This window comes from Mirounga leonina, unplaced genomic scaffold, assembly GCF_011800145.1.
Source record: "Mirounga leonina isolate KUSES-001 unplaced genomic scaffold, KU_Mleo_1.0 Mir_129, whole genome shotgun sequence".
Taxonomy (NCBI): Eukaryota; Metazoa; Chordata; class Mammalia; order Carnivora; family Phocidae; genus Mirounga; species Mirounga leonina.
Genome location: NW_023270323.1, coordinates 47,648,242 through 47,673,756, shown reverse-complemented (window position 1 = coordinate 47,673,756; position 25,515 = coordinate 47,648,242). Strand labels below are relative to the sequence as shown.

General features: G+C 41.3%; 1 protein-coding gene across 15 annotated transcripts in view; it reads right to left on the bottom strand.

Moving 5' to 3' along the window:
- The window catches only part of APBB2 (amyloid beta precursor protein binding family B member 2), a 363,075-nt gene that overhangs the window by 214,699 nt on the left and 122,861 nt on the right, over window positions 1–25,515 (bottom strand). For 14 of the 15 annotated variants that reach the window (XM_035005075.1, XM_035005076.1, XM_035005081.1 and 11 more), the window contains one exon: window positions 11,785–11,900. The exons of the other annotated variant lie outside the window; for it this stretch is intronic. In XM_035005075.1, the coding sequence (XP_034860966.1) occupies window positions 11,785–11,830 (46 nt within the window). In that variant the 5' untranslated portion in view covers window positions 11,831–11,900. The remainder of the gene's footprint in view (window positions 1–11,784; window positions 11,901–25,515) is intronic. 15 annotated transcript variants of the gene reach the window in all.

Sequence of the window (25,515 nt, the reverse complement as noted above, 5' to 3'; positions counted from 1 at the left end):
GTCTTAAGTTCCTACAGTCTGGCTGGAACATTTCTTCTCAATTACTCCCTTGGCAGGAAGTCCTGTGGCCACTTCTCCTGAAGACATCACACTCTTCTCATCTCTCTCTGAATCAAAACCTACCCACATACACAGAAGGCTAATCCATCCCACCATCCGAACCTTCTTATGAAATGTGGGGCAAAGGCTGTTTGGAAGCCCCTATAGTTGTTGTCCCAAAAATGCTGAGCATGAGGTTTGCAGAGACCCGCTGCTCTACAAACAGGTTCCCCAGGAAGAAGAAAGCTAGTCTATGGAAAATAAAAAGGGAAGCCACACTTCATTCCCTCCAAGGATGGTTCTGCCACATCTTCAAGGCTCATTCTACAGCAAAAGCAGACACCAAGCAGACTTCTTTCCTTCCTTTGCAAGGAAGCTTTTGTTTGGGGATGAAGAAGGAAGGAAGGGAGGGAGGGAGGGAGGGAAAGAGGGAATAAACAAAATTTTAAAAGCCTCACCAATATAAAATCAAAATCCCAAGATGACTCTCACGTGGAGGTATGGTATCCAAATTTGTAACCTCCATGTAGTATCAGATTCCCTGGCCCAGAAAATTAAAAAAAATTAAAAAAAAAACTGGTCTGGAAGCAATGATACCCATGGAGCACTAACTAACTGAGGAAATGAGAAAAGGCTCTGGGTTTCCACATTCCTATTCATACTGGATTCCCACGGCAAATAACCCCCATTAATGAGGCCCTCAGTGTCAAAGTTTAAGACTGAACAAGGAAAAAGAGATGGCCAATGTAAATGGCAAAATCTGCATCCAAGAGCTAAAAATAGTAGAAAGTCTGAAAGAGGCTTTATATTTAAGCAACTAAGAAAGCAAAAACAGGAGAGCGAGAAAGGACAGCAGGTGAATTTGAAAAAATCTACTAGAAATTCCAAGAGTAAAGGAAGGAAGGAAAAAAGATACACACTGCATATTATGTATATAGCATACAAACACACACATACACCCAAACACACATGCACACAAATCAATTCTATTTCCACACACAAAGAACAATCTGAAAATGACATTAAGAAAACAACTGTTTAGGGCGCCTGGGTGGCTCAGTTGGTTAAGCGACTGCCTTCGGCTCAGGTCATGATCCCGGAGTCCCGGGATCGAGTCCCGCATCGGTCTCCCTGCTCAGCGAGGAGCCTGCTTCTGCCTCTGACCCTCCCCTCTCATGTGCTCTCTCTCATTCTCTCTCTCTCAAATAAATAAAATCTTTAAAAAAAAAAAAAAAAAGAAAACAACTGTTTAAAATAACATCAAAAAGAATACTTAAAAATAAATTTAATAAGTGTAAGACTTGTACACTGAAAACTACAACATATCACTGAAAGAAATTAAAGGAGACCTAAAGAAATGAAAAGATATCCACGTACATGGATTAAGATGGCAATATCTCCCAAACTGATCTAAAAATTAAACACAATCCCTATCAAAACCCATCTGGCTTCTCTGCAGAAATTGACAAACTTACCCTAAAAAGGGAAAGAATAGTCTTTCAACAAACAGTGCTGGGACAACTAGATATGCACATGTAAGAGAATGAAGTGAACCACTGTTTCAGAGTATATTAACTTAGATGAATCAAACACCTAAATGTAAGCACTAAAACTGTAAATTGACTAGGCAATGGTTTCTTAGATAGGATGTCAAAAGTACAAACAACAAAAAACAGATAAATTGAACTGCATCAAAATTTAGACCTTTTGTGCTTCAAAGGACACTATCTAGAACGTAAAAATAAATCCACAGAATAGGAGAAGATTTTTATCATGTGTAAGGGTGAAGTATCCAGAATACACAAGGAAGAAAAGAATAAATAACCCAAGTTAAAAATGAACAAAGGATTGGAAAAGATGCTTAACATCATAAGTCATTAGGAAAATGTAAATCAAACCCAGAATAAGATACCACCTCACACCCACTAGGATAGCTATAATCAAAAAGACAGACAATAAAATGTGTGGAAAGGATGTCAAAAAAAAAAAAAAAAATGGAACCCCATACATTATTAACGGGATTGTAAAAGGGTCCAGCTACTTTGTAAAACAGTTTGGCAGTTCCTGAAAGAGTTCAAATAGAGTTACCATGTGACCCAGCAATTCTGCTCTCATGTATTACCCCAAAGAAATGAAAACATTTGTCCACCCAAAGACTTGTACATCAGGCACCTGGGTGGCTCAGTTGGTTGAGCAATTGCCTTTGGCTCAGGTCATAATCCTGGAGTCCCAGGATCGAGTCCTGCATTGGGCTCCCTGCTCAGTGGGGAGTCTGCTTCTCCCTCTGACCCTCCCCTCTCTCGTGCTCGCTCTCTCTCTCTCAAATAAATAAAATCTTAAAAAAAAAAAAAACTTGTACATGAATGTTCATAGCAACACTATTTATGATACCAAAAAGTAAAAACAACTCAAATGTCCATAAATGGATAAACAGAAAAACCAAATGTGGTTTATCTGTACAATGGAATATGATTCAACAATAAAAACAGTGGAGTGGATGAACCTTGAAAACGTTACGCTAGAGACACAAAGTAGGTTCATGGTTTCCGAGGGGGAAGGATGGGCATGTGTGGTGATAACTAATGATGGGTACAAGGTTTCTTTTCAGAGTAGTGAAAATGTTCTGGAATTAGGCAGTGGTAATGGTTATGTATCTTTGTGAATATACTAAATGCTACTGAATTTTATAATTTAAATGAATGAATTTTATAGAGTGTGGATTATATCTTATTTAGAGGGAAAAACTCAATGGGCAAATTCAATAATAAGATTAGAAACAGCCAAAGAGCGAATTCATAAATTGGAAGGTAGTCTGGATAAATGACTCACCTAACAAGCAGGGTTTACTCCAACAGAATTTGGAGATTTGTCAACAGAACAGTGTCTTGGAATTTGGCATCTTTTTATATCCTCCTTCGTACTACACCTTGCCTCTTACCCCTATCAGGTAACAGGAGTCCTACCCTTTGGTGAGAGTACCTGGCATAGCAATTCAGAGATGAGTTGTTTTTTTGTTTTTGTTTTTGTTTTTTTTTTAAAGATTTTTATTTATTTATTCATGAGAGACAGAGAGAGAGAGAGAGGCAGAGGGAGAAGCAGGCTCCCAAGGAGCAGAGAGCCCGATGCGGGACTCGACCCCAGGACTCTGGGATCATGACCTGAGCCGAAGGCAGACGCTCAACCATCTGAGCCACCCAGGTGCCCGAGATGAGTTGTTTTTTAGAAGAAACTAAGAATTCTCTAAGTAGATGAAGTAACTTCACACACAAACGTGTGTGTGTGAAAGCTCATACTAGAGCAAATAGTTGGTAGTAAACAGAAAAGGGAAAAGTTCAGGATGGGAAGAGAGAAGGAAGGTGTGGTAAAATGAATAATGTCCCCTCCCCTCCAAAGATATTCACATCCTGATCCCTGGAACCTCTGAAGTTACCTTATATGGGAAAAAAGGACTCTACAGATGGGATCAGACTAAAGTCTCCATGGAGGAGAGGTTCTGGATATTTTGGGTGCACTAAATGTAACTACAATGGTCTTTCTAAGAGGAAGGAGTGCCAGATTTTACTACAGAAGGGATGAAAGTGGTATAAGCAGAGACTGGAGCGATCCACTTTGAAGACAGAGAAAGGGGCCCCAAGACCAAGGAATATAGGAATTCCCAGAAGTTGAAACAGTCAAAGACAGATTCTCCCCTGCAGCCTCCAAGCCGAACCAGCTCTGCGGACACCTGGGTAGCCCAGGAAGACTCCTTTGCGACTTCGGGTCTCCAAAATGGTAACACAGTACATCCGTGTTGTTTTAAGTCACTATGTTTGCAGTAATTTGTTACAGCAGCAAAAGAAAACACAGGAGGTAAGTGGAAGGCCAGGAAGATGTAATTCAGCCTTGACGGAAATAAAGGAAACTGACCCTAAAACATACCAGGGCATTCAGAGCTGCTTCCGGGCCAGCAGAGGAGAAAACTAAGGAGATATGGGTAACAAGGATGATGAGTCAGGCGGGTGCAAACAATAGGGGCTCTCGTGTACAGAAAGAAGCTATCCAAACACAATCAAAGCTAGAGAACCAAGTGTGTTTAAAAACAGGATTTGGAAAAACTTGTAATGTGCAAGGAACCCCCCCCCCCCATCAATGCTAAGTAAGTTTTCAAGTAAGTTATTTGTTCATCCACTCAATATGTATTTATTGAGCACTTACTATGTGTCAGGCCCTGTACTTCATTACATTCATGATGCTTACTCAAAACTTTTCCTATGCGAAGCACTTACACAATTACACAAGAAAGTGGGTGCTAGCATATGGTTTAAGCTAACTAGATAAACCAAAACATTATCCTGTAAAAACACTTCTATTTTTGTCACTGCTATTATATAATAAAGTGAATTACCTTTACTTATTTGGATGTGATCGCTCTCCTTTAAAAGCTTTGGCATGGCCTATCTGTAGGTTTTTTGTTTTTTTTTTTTAAAGATTTTATTTATTCATTTGAGACACAGAGATACAGAGAGAGAGAGAGCATGAGCAGGGAGAGAGGCAGAGGGAGAGGGAGAAGCAGCTCCCCGCTGAGCAGGGAGCCCAATGCGGGGCTCGATCCCAGGACGCCGGGATCATGACCTGAGCCGAAGGCAGACGCCTAACCATCTAAGCCACCCAGGTGCCCCTATCTGTAGGTATTTTAAGCAGTTAAAATCCAAGTTTAAATAATAATTCACTACCCAAAATTTTCTGAGTCTGTGTTTTGAATATATTTGCTCTGACTTAGACTTGCTTCTCCCTACAGCCAAGCCTCGCTTGCAGTTCTCTCTTTGGAAAACAAATATAATAGAATTTTTAAACTGGAGATTGCCTAAATATCATCCAGTCTAACTCCTCAGTTTACAGCTGTCAGAAGTGAGACATAATTGGTTCTAATAACTTGTCTACACCTTTAGCCCTAGTTGGCAGGGCCGGGACTGGTGCTCAGGCCTCCTATCTCCCCATCCACAGCTCTGCAGCAACCACAGGCTGCCTGCTCTTAAACCCAGACTTTAGGCCCAGGGACTCTACTCCTCAGGCTATTGCCATATGAAAAGCCTGGCAACCTGTCTCTTTAAAGAACTAGACTTTAAGCTTAAAACAAGACAAACCACATATAATGAAAACAAGCCACATTATCTGCACAAAAACAAATTGAGTTTTTACATTTTTTTTTTTAAAGATTTTATTTATTCATTTGAGAGAGAATGAGATAGACAGAGCATGAGATGGGGGAGGGACAGAGGGAGAAGCAGACTCCCTGCCGAGCAGGGAGCCCGATGCGGGACTCCATCCTGGGACTCCAGGATCATGACCTGAGCCGAAGGCAGTCACTTAACCAACTGAGCCACCCAGGTGCCCGAGTTCTTTTTACATTTGCATCACACATATTTCATGCAGCTAATTTCTGGCCACTGAACAGATAAAAAAAAAAGTTAAGCCTCAATATTAGGAAAAAATAAGGAAATGCCAATTACAACAATGAGGATAGCATATTTCACCTCTCCTATTGGAAAGTGTTTTGTTGTCTCCCTCTGTTTCCAGAGTAGGAAGAAATGTGCAGTCCTCGCACAAGGGTGATGGAATGGAAATAGATAAAACTTCTCCAGAGGACAGTTTGGGCACACATAGCAATGTCTTTATAACGTGCAAGCAACACTTTAACTCAGCAGTTTCACTTCTGGATGTTTCTTAAGAAGAAAAAAGAGTTATGAGTGATGATTAATCCAGGACATCAAAAGATTGGAAATACCCTAAATGCTCAACAGTGGATGATTGTTTTTTGTTTTTAAAGATTTTATTTGAGAGAGAGAGAGAGCACACAGAGTGCATGAGTGGGGGGAGAGGCAGAAGGAGAGGGAGAAGCTGACTCCCTGCATAGCAGGCTCCATCCCAGGACCCTGAGATCATGACCTGAACCAAAGGCAGCCGCTTAACCGACTAAGCCACCCAGGCGCCCCAACAGTGGGTGATTGTTAATCATGATATATCCGTGCAATGTAATAATGTGTAAGATTGTTAAAAATCACACACTAGAAGAAGAGTTAATAATATCAGAAATTTCCATGATGAATTAAGTGACAAAAAGTATGTCCTAAAATAAGACATACAGTATGATGACGATAATGTTTAATATAAAGGGGCAGATGCATGCATGTACACACACGACTATAAAAATGCAAGCAAAATGTTAAGGATGGGGTTTTTTTCTTTGTGCTTTTCAGTGTTTATACATTTTCTAAAATAAATGGATTGTTTTTTTCCCCTTGGACAGAGGAAAAATATAATCAGTATTATTTTTAAAATCTTGTTCCTTTAACCTTCCCCAACTCCAACATCCACTCCTCATTCAGGGAATCTTATTACTATAACTGTGAGACTCCCCAAGGACTCCTCAGCTGTGATCACCAGCGTCTGGACAATCCTGCAGGACTTCCTCCCACACCAGGAAAACCAATTAAAACCAGAGCAGAAAGCCCCTCTCTTGGGATACTGCATCATATCCTGCCTGTCCTGGGCAGTGAGACCCACTTGGCTATTAATGATCTTGAGCACTGCTCTCAGACTCCTGGTTTTAAATTCCAAATTCCCCACACCCCAGCTGAGTTGAGAAACCCGGCCCCTCCCCACTCTCCAAAAACTGATTCTGCCCAAGCATGCTTTCCAGTATTACATGATCTATAGGCTAGTGCTTCTCAAACTGGGAGTTGAGACCCATGAATGGTTGCCGAAAATCAATTTTTTTAAAGATTTATTTATTTGACAGAGAGAGCGAGCACAAGCATGGAGAGCAGCAGAGGGAGAGGGAGAAGCAGGCTCCCCACTGAGCAGGGAGTCCGATGTGCGGCTCGATCCCAGGACCCTGGGATCATGACCTGAGCCAAAGGCAGACGCTTAACTGACTGAGCCACCCAGGCACTCCTGAAAATCAATTTAATGGGTCCCAACCAGCACTTGCTTGACCATGGCAGAAGTTCTTCATATCCAGGTGAAGCAACCTCAACACATTCAACTGTTTTTACTGCCTCCCTCTGGAACACCACATAGATCAACCTACCACCGGCCACAGCTGGAAAGGAAATGTACTAGTCTAGAAAGATATTTATGATACCTTGTTGAGTAAACACCATGTGCAACATTACCCCATTCCTGCAAGTAAACAGAAAATAAATATATTGAGAGAGAATACTTGACGTACAGAAGGGTATTCCACATAATGCATAAAATGGTAATCTCTTGGTATAGAGGGCTGTGAGAGTTTATTTTTTCTTTTCTTTTTAAAATTTTCTATATTACATATGTATACCCGTATGATTTTAAAAGTGTTATTATGGGGCGCCTGGGTGGCTCAGTCATTAAGCGTCTGCCTTCGGCTCAGGTCACGATCCCCGGGGTCCTGGGATGGAGCCCCACATCAGGCTCCCTGCTCGGCAGGAAGCCTGCTTCTCCCTCTCCCACTCGCCCGCTTGTCTTGCTGTGTCTCTCTCTGTCAAATAAATAAATAAAATCTTTACAAATAAATAAACAAACAAAAGTGTTACTACCCTTACTGTACTTATTACTATTACTCTTTTTATATGAAGTACTCTCTCCTAGGGCCTCTGTGTTATTTATGGTTACTGAATTTAACTGGATAAGAGAGGAGCTAGGGACAGATGACAGCATCCTTTGACGCTGAATCCTTTAGGTCTTTAAGACCTGTATTTCCAAAAGCTCAGGTGGGGAGAACAGGTGAGGGGACACTACCTAAATAAGTGGTCAGTGGGTCACTTGACAACCCAAGTGCAGGAAAGAATACAGATGGGAGCAGGGGAGCAGGGAGACCTAGGCTCAAATTGCAACTCTGCTCTGACAAGTTACTTTGCTGTTTCAGGCCTCATTTTCCTTATCTGTGAAATGGGGATAATGAAATGAACCTTTAAAAATTTATCCAGTTCAAACTGAGATACTTCTAGTAACTTTAGGACACAGCTTGTGGCATGTAGTATCTCCTCGAACACAACCAATGCCTTTCATCAGTAACAGCAAGGAAGTCAAGGGGGGAGGGTCAAAAGAAATAATCATATGTGCCTATTAGTATTCAAACTTTTAATGTTTTATTTATTGTTTTTAAGTTTTTTAAGTAGGCCTGACATGGGACTTGAACTCACTACCCTGACATCAAGACCTGAGCTGAGATCAAGAGTCAGATGCTTAGCCGGGTGCCCCTGCTTAAACTTTTTAAATGGCAATTTCTTAAGTACAGAAAAAGAGGAAACCTTTTCCCCCACCTCTGAGAGACGGAAAGGCAGGTGGGCGGAGGGCCGGGGTGGGTGAGCAGCACTGGGCACAGCACCCGGGCTGCCCTGGAGGCCCTGATTACGCCCCCGTGCCAGGTCGGCCAAGAGCTCTGGAAAATGCCTTCCAGGGGCCTCCTGAAGAAATGACCAGATCCCATCTCAAGCCTAAGGTGATACCACAAATATCTGAGCACTACCACAGATAAAGCCCTGTCCTCACACGTGCAGAAGAGGAGGGAAGTGAAAAAGAGTTTAGTGTCAAAGTCCAGACAAAGTATATACAACATACTGCAAAATACAGAGAGCGATTTGGGACACAAGCTTCAGGAGGGAGACTGAAGAGCTACATGGGCATGTGCTTCCAGGTAGGAAACCGCGGCAGCTTCCTGGGAAGGAGGACAATGCTGCTGTGCCCTTGAGCCAGAGGAGAGTTCTAGCAGGTGCTCAAAAGATGGATCCGCATCGCAGAGAGGGACCAGCAGGAGCTGGTGACCCTAAGGCAACACTAGGTCTTGGCAGGAGCAGCCCACTTAGGCTGGTGTAAGATATCCACCGAGCAGTAATACTACCAACAACAACTATTATTAACCATGAGTAATGGGCACTAAAATAAGGGGCAGCAAAAGACAATGTGGAAGACTCAAATGTCAGGGTGACCTTCTGGACCAGCGGGGACGCACCAAATATTCTGGACAGGGATGGAAGCGATGCTTCCATTAGATGAATCTGGCTAAACGTATGAGTCAGCTGTGCAGGGCGAGAGAGTGCAGGCCAGCGGTCAGGAGGCTACTGCCACAGTCCAGCCCCCGACAGCTTAGCCGGAGCCATGTAGAGGAATAGCTAGGTGCAACACAAACAAACAAGGATGCAGTCTTCTTAGCAATTCCCAGGATAATTTCAAAACACCAGTCTTAACACAAGCACAAATATCGGTATGCAAAGACTGGAGAGGTCCACTCTAGCTACTAACTTCTCTTGGTGTTCAGTGGATGCCATTCCACATTCCACCAAGGAAGAGCATCCTGTCCTGAAAGAAGTGAGCCCTGAATGGGAAAATAATAAACCCAAAACAGAAAAAAAAAGAAAATCTAAAAACTCCAATTTGCCACGTGAGCCTCAAAAATGATTCAGAGCACAGCACTGTGCTCCATCCTTGACCGATGGTTCTGGCCACACTCAAGGACAAAATTATAAACGCTAGAGAATTTTTTTCCCCTGAAATATTTTCTCTTCTCCAGGAATAGTGTGGTCCTGGTCAGACCTAGTCCTGGCTGAGAGGCCCCAAGTCATCTTAACTTTCTTGCCTAAGGTGACAGGAGATAGAGCAGCTGAGGTTAATGCTTCCTACCACTAAGAGTGGCCACTAAAGAATGTCAGCTTGAGGTTTCAACCAGCAAATCTTATTTAATAATAAGGAGGAGGGAGGTACAATGGGGACGACGGGAAGAACAGAAAACACACCCCATAAAATAAATGATGGTTTAAACATACTGAACCAAGGGATCAACACTGTAAAAAGGAGAGGAAAAGCACAAAAGGGTGAGAACCACGTTCTAGTTTCTGGGAAGGATGTCTCAAGCAAGGTGTTATGTAAACACCCTGAAGGCCAAGGGACTGTCGTGTCGCCCACTGCAGAATGCAGCCACTCCCCTTCCTTCCCACCAGGAGAAAAAGCACCAGTGACATGCGCAGCAGAGGCCTCTGGGAATGGCTAGTGTGTTCCTGGCACCCAGGAGGGGTAAATTAGGACAGTTTCCTCCGAGAGAGCTCTTAACGAGAAGTAAGTCAAATGAAGAAGAAAGGCACCCTTTCCACTACTCGACAGCCCAGACTTTGAAGGTCAGAGCCCCTTGGAAAACTCCGAAGAGGTTCGATGAATCACTCACGAAGACGGTGAACAATGAGCAGGTCCACAGGCATGAATTTTCCAAGTCAATGTACTTCCTGCACCCTAAGAACCCAAACTTTAACATTTTAACCATTTTGAAAGAAGAATGTTCTTCCAAACGCAGTAGACTGAACCCATAAAATTAGCATTTCTGCTGGTGGAAACTGGTCAAAAAATAACAGTGTCATATGTTTCAATCATAGTACGTGGTTCCAACTTCTCCACAGCAGGAAGAGGCAAATTTTTTCTTAACAGGACAGACCGTAGATATTTTCAGCTCTGAGGGCCAAGAGGCAAAGTAGATTCTGTAGGTACTTACATAACCACTTAAAAATATGAAAACCATTGTTAGCTTCTACAAAAACAGGCGTGGGCTGGATTTGGCCTGGGGGCCATTTTGCTGACCTCTGTTTTACGGTATACAAGGGTAAATTTTTTCTGATGTTCATTATCAAAACTGCTAATTTTAGGGTAATGGAGTCATGCCATTGGAGGATCCTAAAGGATCCACATAAAAGCTGTTTATCCCACTCGTGCGGGCAGCATCACTGGTGGTTGGTCTGAATCTCCGCTCTGTTGTCAGCTCTCCCTTCCCCTGCTGCTTCTAACCACCTGGCTTATTTTAGAAGCAATTGTCTGGGGGAGGGTTTGAGGGCAGTTCTAACTTTTCTGTGAAGAAAAAAAAATGGAGATGTGTAAGGAAATGAGGCTTAAAGGTGAACATGAATAAACATAACGATGAAAAGGATATGGGAGCAAAGGCACTCTGGGGAGTTACCCTAAGCATACCCCTGATTGGAAGCCAAAATTCCAGAGGTCCAAAGGAAGCAACAAAAGCAAATAAATATCTAAGCAGCTGGCCCAAAGCTAAAAGACTAAATGGAACAAAAAAAGTAAGTTTATGACAAACTCTCCTTTATAGAAATAGGAGAGATGATTAAGGGCAATAATACTTTTTCTCCTAAGTCAATCGGGTAGATTAGGGCCACAACTGTAGCCATTCCCAAAAGACCATAATTGGAAAAACTTAACTTTTGTGAGACGTCGAAAGTTATCACTGAGGGAATCAGGAATTTCCTCCTTCGGAGAATGCTGACAAGTAAGAGTCAGGGACTCTCTCCCTAACGTGTATTCAACAATGATGTATCCAGGAGGACCTCTCTTCTGAGTCCAGGAATTCTTTTATTTAAAAGAATTGTAAATCAGTAGGAAATGATCTTAATTTATGGCATTGCTATTGTTTCAAATGTTATATATTGTGATGCAAAAGAGGAAAGCTTAAAAAAAAAAAAATACAAACCCTGTCTATGAACAGATGCATTGAAAGAGAAAAAGGAGATTGCTTATATACACTTCTGGCCTTCTACGGACACTGGATTAGAAAAACCCTAACTTCAATAGCATTTCTCATCATTCAGTATTAAACACATCCCCTAGAGCAATCCATCCTCCTGCATTTCTAAACCCTCTCATTTAAATCTTACAAACCTTCACCAGTTCAGTACTGTGCAATATTCTACAATGAAAGTTAAAGAGGGGAAAAGGGAGATCCAATCCCATACGTACATGAGCTGCCTGGGTGACAGGGAGCCTCCGGGTACCGTCTGCCCATAGTGACTGGTCAGCACATTAGCAGGGGCCTCAGCAGTTTCCAAGTACTCAGGAAAGATGGAGATGGTTTGCTGGGGTGGAGGATGGGGGCGGGGGGCGGGGTGGGGGGAGACCAAAAAAAAAAAAAAAGTAGAAACAAAACAGAGATTTAGGATAATGACTACATTTTTTTTCATTAAAATGCTAATGATGACCACAAATTTCCAAATAACCACATTTATGAATTATTCATAGTCACATGTGAGATGAAGTCTCCGTGTCACTGCAGGCAGGCACAGAGCTTGCTGGTGATTAGCATGTGGCCTGTGTAATAAGTGTGACAGAAGCACAGGTCACTGAAAGTCTATCCATCGGGGTTGGCCCCCACTGGCCTCTTTAGGAGACCAGGCAATCCCACCCACATTTTGTTGGTGCTCATCTCACTCCTCCCGAAAGTCGAGGCACAGCTCCAGCCTGGTTCTTTGTTGTGATGTCCGAACTAATACCCTGTAAAAACTCTAAAAGCTTGAAAGAAAAAAAAAAGAAAATTTCTGTATTGGGTAGATAAGACATCGGATTGGTTAAAAAAAACAAAAACAACTTTCCATTGAAGTATAACATAAATATAGAAAAGTACACATACCATAAGTGAAGAGCTCAATGAATTTTCCTAAACTGAACACACCAGATCAAAACTGGAACATTATCAGTGCCCCAGAAGCCTCCTTCATGCCCCCTCCCAAAGGCAATGATTATGCATAGATTACTCCTGCTCATTTTTGTAGACATCACATTGATTTGCTGTTGTTCTGAATTTCTCATTTGAAAAACATTCACTGAATACCTCCTAGATGCCAAGCACTGTGCCAGGCTCTGGAGCTACAAACAGGAATGAGATGCTGTCTCCGTCGTTAAGGAAAGTGAAGTCCAGTGGGGCCAAGACATACACATAACCCACCCCAGTAGTAGTGAGATGGGTGTGATGACAGACTTATGTCAAGTGGGGGCACCTAGCCCAGAAATGGAGAAGGTAGGGAAGGCTTCCGACTAAATGGATCACCTAACAAGTCCTCAGGCTGGGTGGGACTTAGCCAGGCTGGGAATGGGAGACAAGACAACGGAAAAGGCAGAGGTAAGAAACTGCATGGTGTAACTCAGTGTGTTGGCCTCTCTAGGGTAAGGAAAGGAAAGGAGCCTGGAACCAGACCCTAATCTGTCCACATGCTCAAGGACTCTGACTTTATTCTTGTGGTAGACAGCCACGGATGGGTCAGATCTGGGTTTCAGATGCAGTACTCTTTCTGGATGGATTCAAAGAGGGCAGAGTGGAGGCAGGGAGGCCAGCTCAGCCAGTGTGCTTGTTTGATATGAGAGGAAGGGTGGGCATTAGGAAAGCAGGGAGGAAGGAGAGGAGAGAAGAATTAGTACTTGGGAAACATCCAGACACTAACAGCAGAATAACTTGGTGATTAACTACACGTAGGTGGTGGGAGTGATGACTGTGTAGAGAATACAGAAGGATGAACAAGTTTCCTAAGGAAGACAAGGGGTTTCGTTTGGGGCATTAGAAATTGAGGTGTAGAACATTTGGGTGGGGACACCCACGTATTCTTGAGTGTGAGGCTTGGGGAAGAAAGTTGAGCAAACCATAAAGGCATCTACGTGATCATTACACAGAGAGAGCAGAAATGAGGTTAGTGGGTGACAACCCTGAAGGAATGTGGGTAGAGTGAGGAGACAGGACGAGGGCTGAAAAGCAGACCCTCGAGAACAGGAACAATGACAGAACGGGCAAAGGAAAAAGACCGAAGAAGAAAGGCAGAGACGTACCATGGGATACAACGAGATGACTAAAGAAAGAAATGAAAAATATGCCTTTGGATTTGCCACATAAGCAGTCACTGGCCGCCCTGGTTGAGTGCAGTTTCAGTGACGTGGTGGCAGCCAAGACAAGAGAGCGAGCGGAAGAGAAGAGGAGGGAAAACGGATGGTTGCTGGAAGGCGTAGGTGCTCACGGAAGTCCATATCCATGAGCTGAAGGCATCAGTAGAGAGAGAAAGGCTGAGAGGACAAGAGGGAGGAGGGAAAGATGGAATTAGATCCCTATGGAGGTGGGGGAAAGGGTCAGGAGTACAAATGAAGGGAAATCTAGGTTAGGGAAAGGAAAGGAGCCTGGAGCCAGATGCAGTACTCTGTCTGGATGGATTCAAAGAGGGCAGAGTGGAGGCAGGAAGGGAAATCCACAACCCTCTGATATTAGAAGAATACCAGAATTAGAGGAATAGAGACAAATCTAGTTAGAGCTGGTCTGTAGGTAAGAGCATTGGGATGTTGGAGGCAACAGGCAAAACGACAACATTATAGATAAAATAACTGGCAAGGCTCTTTACTGAGCATGGGGTGATGTGTACATGGTTTGACAACCTAGATCTTGAAAATCTTGGTTTCATATACCTGCTTCCCTCCAAAATTTAAATAGCCCAACCCTGTTTTAAGGTAAATAAACATATACACCAGTGCCTATCCAGGGGGTAAGGGACATTTGTGAGGTGAGAGCACACCCACAGTAGAACTTAATAGTATCAAAAAAAAAAAATCTTATAAGTAAAACATTCAGAAGAAGGCTCTTAAAATGATCTCTGGTTTGTGGTGCCAACCTTTCCAAAGGTTTATATGAGTTATATTTCCTTAAGTGAAACCACTTCCCACCATCTCACAAGGCTTCTTAAATTCTTAAGATGCTTCAATTTAAAGACCCCTCCCAGCATGACTAACCTAATGAAAATGAGGAGTCAGACAGCTGAAGGTAAAGGCCAGGAGAGGGGAGTGGGAGTGGGGTCGGCAGCATCACCTGCCCCCGAGGTGGCCCAGCGTCATGCCTCTTCAGACAGCGGCACTGCCGTCCCCCTAAGGTTCCCCCTTAGCCCCCTCTTCCACCTTGGGTTCTGGCAAATCCAAAAGTGGGTGAAGTGACTTTGTTCTTGGAAAGCATTCCAATAATGACAAAATAGCAAGGTTCATTAGAAAGTCTAATGCAATGGAAAACACCTTGGAAAGGAGATTTTGTGTTCTCCAGGCAGACTCTGATCTCAAAAGCTATGAGGCTACTCCACCGCTTGTCTATCCTGTTACCATGAACATCTCCTTTGGGAGATGGCAGAATTTCAGAATTCTAGATAAACGTGTCACCGTCGTTGAAGTCAGCCAGGATTGAGATGGTTCCAAAGCCATCAGAAACCTACCTACCAACTGGGCCATCCCTCCTTGCATCCCCAGCACAAAGGAGACATAGCAAGCAGTCAATAAATATGGAATCAATCAATAAACTGATACATAAGTGAAGAGTCCTCACAACTAAGAGGTAAAGAGGCCAATTAAATGGTGAGAATAGAAATAAGTCTGTTCCTTCCTTTCCCAACCTAACTGACTCAAGGCCAAGCTGCAAATCACACTCAACTGCATTTACTTTCCTCCTCACAGAGGAAGAGCTTTATGAACTCATAAATACATATTGTGTGTTAAATAAGAGGATTCAGAAATAATGAATTTATGAAAACCAGGATGCCTCCTAAATGGGAAAATAGGTAGGTGCGAACATTCAGAGCATACAAAGGAATAGGAATTGCCCACTTTACATCTGTCTGCCTTCTTTGTTCTCCTTCCGTGTGAAGGACAGGACGTCATTACTCTCACAGCATGGCACCTCTCCTCCCAGATGCTCATTCACACAGCAACCTGCCCAGGTTCAACCCACTGGGGCAACAGAGAGTAATGAGATAATCAAGTCCCGCTTCCTCAAAAATTCAGAAAATTTGCTCGTTACAGGCCTCTGTTTTCGTCCTAATATATATTTATATTATTCATCATTTCACGTCTTCTACAGCACATAAGCTCTGAGGTATCACCGATCCTACAGAACACATTTAACACATTACCTAGCAGCTCACTGTGGTACTGTCTGGAAATAACTTTAATGATAAAATTTCCCAAAATGAAGAAGAGTGGGTTCTTACTGTTTTTTGTTTTGGATTGTTTTGTTTTTTTTTTTAGTAGGTATTAGGTGACATTTTTCTGTACTGTAAAAAAATAACTCAGTCCTGAAAACATCAAATCTGTTTCTGCCCATCTGATCAGCAATACCCCAAGAAGGAAATAAATCTTCAAGACTACCATACTTCTTCCTATGTTTGATTAAGAATCCTAAGAAACCAAGATGAACAATGCACTAGTCACTTGAAGGCAGGCCATCAAGGGGGGAGGAGAGGGATATTTATGCCAGTCCACAAAATGTTTAGTGTGCAACTTTTTAATTACTATATTTATGGTACTATCCATAACATATTCACTAACACAAATGCTCTGCAGGGACATTAATCCTCAACACACACATTAAAGCTTCTCTCCTCTCCTACAAATTCTTATTATGCTGACGTGAGGCAAAAATGCCAAGAATTCTCTCCAAAACAAACATTTCAACAACCACTTGCTCTACTGTCTCCCTTTTATAGTGTTTTATGACATTGCAGTATCTCTGCCTAGGTATTTGCAGCCATTGACCTAAAAGACAAATTTGTAAACAAAATGTTAAAAAAAAAAAAAAAAGACTTTCTTTAATGAACCATTTTTTGATATGAAAGCTGGTACAAGCTACTAAAAAAATTGGTTATGCTCTTCAAAAATAATACATTCTATAACTCATTAAATTATAATTCTCTGCCTCACTATGCCATTGTAGTATAATACTATGTAATTTCTGCTTTTTAGAAACCTCAAGGAGTAAGAAGATATTGAGAATGATCAAGACTTTCATAATAGTTGAAGGACTACCCATCTAAGTAATAAAATGGGTTTAATCTCAACCATACTGGATTAATTTTTTTTTTCCCTAAAATGTAATGCCTTCTCGCAGCGTTCAGAACATAATCAATCTTGGGTGACACAGGATCATCAATATGACTACCAATTATCTTGCTGTGTTGGAAGAGAGAACATGCAGGTAAAGGAGCTGGTCCAGCAGAAAGTAGGCAGAAGCTGAGTTTCCACCACCATGACCAGAGCTGCTGGGGTGGAGTTCCTATCAAAGGAACAGGACACTCCAAGAATCCAAAGTAAGAGGTTGCTGAGGTTCAAACAGCAAAGACAGCACAGGTATAAAAACACTCTGGAGAGCTAAAGGTGAACTCCAAGTTACAGATCCAGGTCTAGAGCCAAGCCGAGTCAGGATCCTAGTGGAAGATAAATCAATGGAGCAGAAGGACAGGGTGTTAAGACTGGCTTAAAGTGCGTGCCACCGGTAACCGGACTAGATCTGCCTATAAAGCCCAGGGGTGAGACAAGCTTTCAACGCACAGAGGACTGTTTGCTCTTCTACTCAAAGGTTGCTGACTACTCTGCTTTCGGAGATATTTTCTCTACCTTTCACAGTTTGATTATCTCCTTGCCCTTGCCCTTGCCCTCAAGAGTCAAGTCTCACTGCGGTCAGAGTACAAACCTTTCCCTTTCTCAAGTCTGCTACAGTTTTGGAAACCAAATAAAATGTAAAAGTATAAGAGAACTAAACTTAAAAATACCAAACTCCAGATAAGGTCTGAAGGGCACAGGGCACAGGCTCTGAACCCATACCTGGGCAGCGGAGATGTCTTTTTTGTTTATTCCTTGGTTCTTCCAGAACTGCAATAGTAGGGCTCATTTGAAGTCATTTGGTACAAATACAGCCAGGCCTAAAACATGCCCTGAGGGTGATATTTGTAAATTGACTACTGTTATTTAACAAGGATTTCCTTTAGAGAAATCCAGTAAGCTGAATATCCAGAAACACAATAGAATCAGTTGCTCTGATGGGAAGTATGTGGAGATGTGGAAATAAACGCAAAATGTGAATGAATGAGGGCTTTGCCACTGGAGAAGTAAGTGGTTGGGGACAAGTCGATTAGACTTCTATGCCTCTTCTGTAAAATGGGTTAATGATACCTGCCTTGCAAAGGCATGAATGAGGAGAAATGCATGGCTCAGGTGATACCAACAAATGTCAATTAAACCTTAATTAAGTAGAAGCATCACACATAAACTCCTATGACACACAGATCTTTATTTAGAGCTGAGAAAGTCATCTGCCTTGTGCTTTCCACCCAAATCTCACCAACTCATATGATAAGATTCCTTCCCTAAATTATTTTCAACAGAACTTTCCTTTTGGTTTATAAAATGTTTTTAACTGCTTAAATAAGAAGTACAAGTATCACTGCATTTTCAGATTAAAAAAAAAAAACTAGAACGTAAAACTCCCTCATTACGATCTTCTCAATTTATTTCTTCCTTAACTTTTTTCTTTTTTTTAAAAGATTTTATTTATTTATTTGACAGAGAGAGAAATAGCGAGAGCAGGAACACAAGCAGGGGGAATGGGAGAGGGAGAAGCAGGCTTCTTGCCGAGCAGGGAGCCCGATGTGGGACTTGATCCCAGGAGCCTGGGATCATGACCTGAGCCGAAGGCAGATGCTTAACGACTGAGCCACCCAGGCGCCCTCCTTAACTTTTTCTTATCCAAGTTAGTTCGTCTTTTTCCCATGTTTGTTTTTTCACATCTTTGTGGATCTTTTTTCTCACTTTAATTTGAGGTTTGCAAGAACAGTAACTAACATCTTTATAGTATTTAAAAGTTTACAAAGCACTTTCATATACATTACTTTATTTCCCTTAAATTACTTCTACGTGTTTCTCTTTAGTTTCCCTTGCCCCACTTTCCAAAACACAGGCAGAACTTTCTAAAATCAGCAAAGAAGCAATTTTTATCCTCCCAACTGCCAACACATCAATACACCATACTTTGCAGAGCTGTCTAATGCAACTTAGACTATATACAGTATACCTAAATCCTAACACACGCAATTCTTCTTGCAAATAATTTTTTTCTCCCCTGGTGATGATCTTTTGAAGTTAAAATATGGTGAGAAATGTATAAACATACCAGCCTCTTAAAATAAGACAGGTGAATCCCTTTAGGAGTCATCAAAAATAATAAATGAAAAATAAAAGGAAGAAGAGGTGAAAACAATTACAGAAAGAGAAAGAACAAAGTTCTTGTTTCAGCTTTCAGTAAAATTTCCATTATCTATCTTATCAGAGCTATTTATTCTCTAAGCTCTGCATTAAGTAATCTGATCCTTAAATCTGTGAAAACCACAAGGGATGCGCCCATCTCATTAAAAAAGATGATCTTTTGAGTTATGATAATGAGAAAGAGCATCTACTTTTGGTTTTAAGGACAGAAGTATTTCCTGCTTGTTGCTCAGAGGCAGCGACACTTCTAGTAAGCTTTAGCACAAAACAGATGCCTGGCACTCTTTACCTATCATGATGAAAACAGGAACCTTCAAATAGAAATGTTTCCTCTCTGAACCTCTACATACTCTCAATCTTGATTTATCAACAAAGAACATGAGGTGTCTGAAACAGAAAAATATTAATTCTACCATGTAAAGGTAAACATTATTTTTTTTAAAAAGATTCTATAAACTCTAGATTAGGAATCAGATCAGATTCCTCTACATTCATTCAAATCCGACAAGACAGAAAACCTTTAAAATTCGAATTGGCTTCCTCTTTGCTTTACAATGGTTGACTAAGGCCCATAATAATTTTATAGTAATCCTTGCTATACCTTAATAATACGTTAAACATGGTAAAAAAAGAAATCAGCTGTTACTGTTAAAATGGGGAGTACTAAAAAAAAATGTAAGGAAAAAGCTGAGAGATCATACATGATCCTGATTCTGCCGCGGTGTTTACATGTTCAAAAATGTAAGCTTTGGCACATTATAAATCTTTCCACATTTTACAAGAGATACTCTGAGTGGTTTTATCGTAGAAATGGAGAAGATGTCATGGTCTGATGTTGTTCTATAGAATCTATAGAGATAATTCATGGAAACTCGGTATCCCATACAATACAACTGGGACCATGGAAAAGAATGTTTTTCCATAGAAATATAGAAAAGAATGTTTTTCCACCTTGGACACAACTCAAGTCAAACTAGTCGGAAATCTAAGAAAGACTGACCCAAGTGGGATTAAGGCCATGAAAAACCCTAGCGGATGGAAGTCATTTCTTTGTAATGTTGGAAATTGTATGTTACTTTTGTGACTGGGTTTAAGATCACACTTGGAATTTATACCTTAGAGATAACTAACCTCTTTTCCTATTATGTACTCAAATCAAGAAAGGGTGACACCCAGCTCATTTTGACAATGAGAGTAACAATTTTTGAATGAAACTGAAAAGTACAGTAAATGGAATCCATCCTGGAATAGCCAAATAAACTTTTCTTTAATGGACCAGACAACCATGAATCCAAATTGAAAGGCCAAATCTCAAAAATCCATTAATAAGGATTTTCAGTTTTATGTGATAGATTACAATCACATGCTTAACTCCATTCCCTCCAAAACCCTACTAAATGACACGAAGCAAGAGGCAGAGATAAACTCACAAAGAGAAAAGAGAATGGAAGAGGAAAAAATTAATGGAAAGATTTTTGGAAAATAGAAATCAGGCCAATGATGAGTAAATTTTCAGCGTAGGAACAGACAAAACTTAAATGCCTACAGACAGAACTGTCAGGAGGAAGCAAGCCAATATGGGGCACGGAACGTTAGGAAAGTACCAATTCAGGCCCAGTTACATCAAAAGTCCAGGCTGGAAGGAGAGGGCAGTGTGGGGGTACCACTGAAAACCAGAGGACTGCTTGCAAGATGTTTTAAGGAATAAACTTCCAGATCCTTCCTCAGCCATGAAGCTTGTCAACTGTCTCTCCTTCCACCTCAGGTTTGCTCCCTGCAAAGGTTAAACTTAAGAAGGTCTGGACTCAGGGACACGAGGAACAGCAACACAGGTGGAGACATCACACGGAAAGAGAGGACCAAGTGGGAAGTGTACACTCCAAATGGACAGACCCAGAGGCCCTTCCCTTGCTGGGCTTCTCGAGCAGCGGCCACATAGGAGATGGGAAGACTTTTCGGGAGCAACTAACTAGCCCAAGAAAAGAGATCTACAGTTTCTAAAACTACGGAGAAAGGGGGCTTCTGAAAGAAAAAGTCATCCAGTAGTAAGGCCACCAGCTGACGAGAGAGAGAGCTTGTCAACCTGCTCACACAGAGTTTCCAATCAGTTTCCAGAGTCTCCACATATATCACATGGACAGCAAACAATCACCAGACATGTGATGAAGAGGCTGACGTGACAAATAGAAACTTTAAAAGGAAACAGAGTCAATGCTGGAAGCAGGAGAAAAACTTCATATATACATTATTAGCTGCAAGGGGTAAAAGATATTGCATCCATAAAGCAAAAAAGAATAGGATGCTATAAAAATAGAAATATTGCAAGAGCAAGAAAGAATTCTTAAGAATTAATATTATGATCACAGACATTAAAAATCCAGAGAACAGTTAAAAGATAATAAAGGTAAATGTTCCTCAAGAGTAGAAGAAAAAGATGTAAAAATAGAGGTCAGAAATTTTTTTTAACAATAAACTGAAGGAAAAATACACAAATTCCAGCATTTGACAAATAAGAGTTCCAGAAAAGAAAGAATATAAAAAACAATAGGAAGAAAATTATCCTCCACCCCAACACACAAAAATCTTCACAATGAATGAAAAAAGTTATAGAGCAAGGCATATTATCGTGGAATCTTAGAACATTAGAGGAGTTTTTAAAAAAAGACTCTAGAAGCTCCCCCCATCCCCTCAAAAAAGTCACATATATAACCAGAATCAAAAAAGCATCCAACAATTCAATAATAAAATTAGAAGTAGAAGAAAATGGAACGAGGCCTCCAAAACTCTCAGGGAAAATAATTTCCAACTTTAAGTTCTATATCATTTGTATGTGAGGAGAGACTAAATGATATTTTCACACAAGCCAGATCTCAAAAAAATACATTATACACAATCTTTCTCAAGAAGCAACTGGGCAATGTGCCTCCCCAAAGAGAGACAAAACCAAGAGAGATGCCACCCATCCAGGTCAATCAAGAATTCTCAACATGATAGTGAAGGAAAATTCCAGGTCAACAGCGTGTATAAGGCGTCAAGAGTAAATGGTTCAGAATGGAGCAGGCAGGCAGAAGGCTCTGGAAAAAATGTCACACACACACACATATAAGAACCAAGAGACAAGCTGTTATGTTTAAACTTATTTGAGAATTTGGGGATGGGGCACCTGGGTGGCTAGTCAGTTAAGCGTCTGACTTCAGCTCAGGTCATAATCTCAGGGGCCTGGGATCGAATCCCACATTGGGCTCCTTGCTCAATGGGGAGTCTACTTCTCCTTCTGACTGCCCCTCCCCCTGCTCATGCGCATGCTCTCTCTTTCTCCCTCTCAAATAAATAAATAAAATCTTTAAAAAATAAAATAAAGAGAATTTGGGGATGAATAAGTGAATCAAAAAAAAAAAAGAAACTTCAGTATGCTGCACAAGAAAATAAAATCATAGTATACTGCATAACTTAGTTGTGAAAAACATTTACAGTAAAAACAAACTGATGTGTAACTGTCTTGAAGAGTGAAGGGCAGATATTTCAGGGAGGGAGAATAAAACAGAGCTAACCCCTTAACTTCCTTCATAGGAATTCAATGTTTAATGTGTAAAATTGAAAAAAAAATTTAAGAAACACTAAGATAAACATTTTAATTAGCTATATGGAACTAAACATAAGAAAAAGAGCTAGCTGAATGTAAAGTAATTTGCCTCTCAGAGGTGGAAAATGACAATGCAAATAAGCAGGCAGGAATTTATATGCTGTATATGTATTATTGTAAATAAAAAATAAATTTTAGGGGCACCTGGGTGGCTCAGTCAATTAAGTGTCTGCCTTCGGCTCAGGTCATGATCCTAGGGTCCTGGAATCGAGCCCCACGTTGGGCTCCCTGCTCAGCAGGGAGTCTGCTTCTCCCTCTCCCTCTGCCCCACCCCCCTGCTCTCTTTCTCTCTCTCTCAAATAAATAAATAAAATCTTTTAAATAAATAAATTTTTTAAATGGTAGAAATTAATCAATAAATCTGTAAACCACCCAACCACATAAGACACACTGATAATGTGAAATTTCATTCTCTATATAAGTTAACAGATAAATCTAAATCTGTTTCTCCTAATCAAATTGTTAAAATTCAGTTTAGTGCATTTTATCTTTAAGTAGCAAGAAGTGCACTGAGAGAGGTCAAGTATGCCTAAATCATTAAATCACACCTCTAGCTTTAATTAGCCCATAATGAGGGGCACCTGGGTGGCTCAGTCGTTAGGCGTCTGCCTTCGGCTCAGGTCGTGATCCTGGGGTCCTGGGATCGAGCCCCGCATTGGGCTCTCTGCTCAGCAGGAGGCCTACTTCTCCCTCTCCCACTCTCCCTGCTTATGTTCCCTCTTTTGCTGTCTCTCTCTCTGTCAAATAAATAAATAAAATCTTTAAAAAAAAAAATTAGCCCATAATGAAAGGGTCCTTGGACACCAGTGCACAAGGAAGAATCAGCCATCTTTTCATCACCAAGTTCATTAACTGTAGCTGCAGACGTGTTGACCACTCCCATTCTACCAGAGGCCCTAGTATGGCTTCTTACAGTGAAGATTAGTCCTTATTGAGGGTTTCAGGATGGAAAATACCTAGCATCTGCACCCCTTTCCTATATTTGGGAAATTCCTCATCATGTGAGTGTTGATGAGAGTCACACCTTTCAACATAAAGGCAAAAACAGCTGGACACTCACCTTCCCAGACTCCCTTGCAGCTAAGGCATGGGTACATGACTTAGCCTTGGCCAACCCTGGATCTAGAGCTAGAGACCCGAAGAGGCAGGAGAAGGAAATTACCGTGGGTACGGGCAATGGCGACAACATCCAGTATCAGAGTTAGCAAAGGCTGAGGTAACAGAGTTGGTAGCAAGTGTCTGGTCCCATTTTTGTGGTCGGTGTGAACCAGCATGGTCTCCTGTCCAGTGATAGGGTCCATCCAACCCTGCATAGAGCTAATCATATCATATGACCTTGGCGATGAATCTAGCTGTATAGTCTCTATTTGCTCCTGTCTTTTTTCCAACTTCCAGCAGTTCCAGAAACTACCCAATAACTTCTCAATAAACTCCTTCTCTGCTGAAATCATTCAGCCAGTCTCCATTGCTTCTAAGAAACCCTGCCCGATATCCTGTCCCAGGAGAGCCAGGAAGAGATAGTTGTCTACTGAAGTTAAGAATGAAATGTTTATGCTCCATAAGATACCAAAGCAGAACCAAGGACATTTTTCCACGGGGAAACATGGGGGGAAGGTTAGGTTGTAGGGTACAAAAAGAACTATGCTGCTAGAATGTTGTGGGTTAAAGAAGTTTCAACGGGCTCATCTATTCTTTGGGTTGTTTTCTCTCATTAGAAAACACACTCCTAGTTCAAAACCACTAACTGACTTTACAACCAGCCATGAGAATGTAATCAGTTTGTGAATTGGGAGTTGCCACTATTTACAACTGGCAAAAGACTCACACTCACGATTCTTATTGTTGTGAGTGGGCAGAAGAGCAGTGGGTGAGGAAGAACAATTTTCTTTGTCTCTCTGCTTGAAACAGTTTTCTGAGAGATGAAGCTGTTTGAAAAACAGTGGTCAAGAACTGCGCATGAATATGAAAATGCAAACCAAGGCACCTGAAGGTTTATATTCAACTGTAGAACCATCAATATGCGGAAAAGCTGCATCCATCAGTTGAGCATATGGCAGCATATTTAGTTCCAAGTCGGAGAGAGCTGAACCCTAGGCAATTTATCTGCATATGTCTCAGGCTAACCACACCAATTTTGCAGATGAAACTAGAAGTTAAGATAGATAGCTTAGAACAAACTGTTGATGTGACCAAAAGGGCCTCATAAGAGAGTCAAATGCAGTCATGACGTTAATAGAAATGGGGATGCAAAGAAAGCAAGCTTCACTCTGTGGTAGCTATTGTTTCTGGAAACTGAGGAAGTCTTTCATGACAAAGTAGAGCTCCAGTTGAAGTCATGATACAGCACAACTACAGTTTTTGTAGTTGTACAGAACAAGATTAGACACACCCTGTGAAGAAGGCTTATGAAATAAATTCAAAGCCTGATGTGTGCATATAATTTCCCTGCCTGGGGTCTTAGTTCATAAAGACTTGCCAAGGGATCCATCCCTCAGTCATGGAAGTCAGGCTATAAATCACCTTGGAGGAAATTAATTGTTATTTCAGCAGTGATGTAAATGCTACCTCAAATTCTATTATCTGCCAAACCATCTTTACCATATATCCCTCTTTGCAGTCAGTTTCCATGAAATATCTAATGGCCTCTAAAACAAGAGTTTCATTCCACAGTTGTCCAAGTGAATTATACTGTGCTCACACGGTGTTTTGAAAAGCTGAGATAAATTTATCTCAGTCAATCCCTGATCCACAGCCACCCCCCTTTGTTTCATCTGGAGATCACAATGGACAGTGATTCCACACAGCAATATGTGTGTGTATCAAAGTAAATATGCAATCTAATCACCACAGCTTTGTAAAGAACGAGGCACAATTCTGCTATTTAGGTCTCATAAATGAAAAGAGAAAAAGGGAGAAAAAAAAAAAAACCAAGAAATCAGTCTCAAAAGCTGTTTCCAAGACTACCTTTTTAAGAAATTTAAAAACAAGGGCCAGTTTTTTATGCA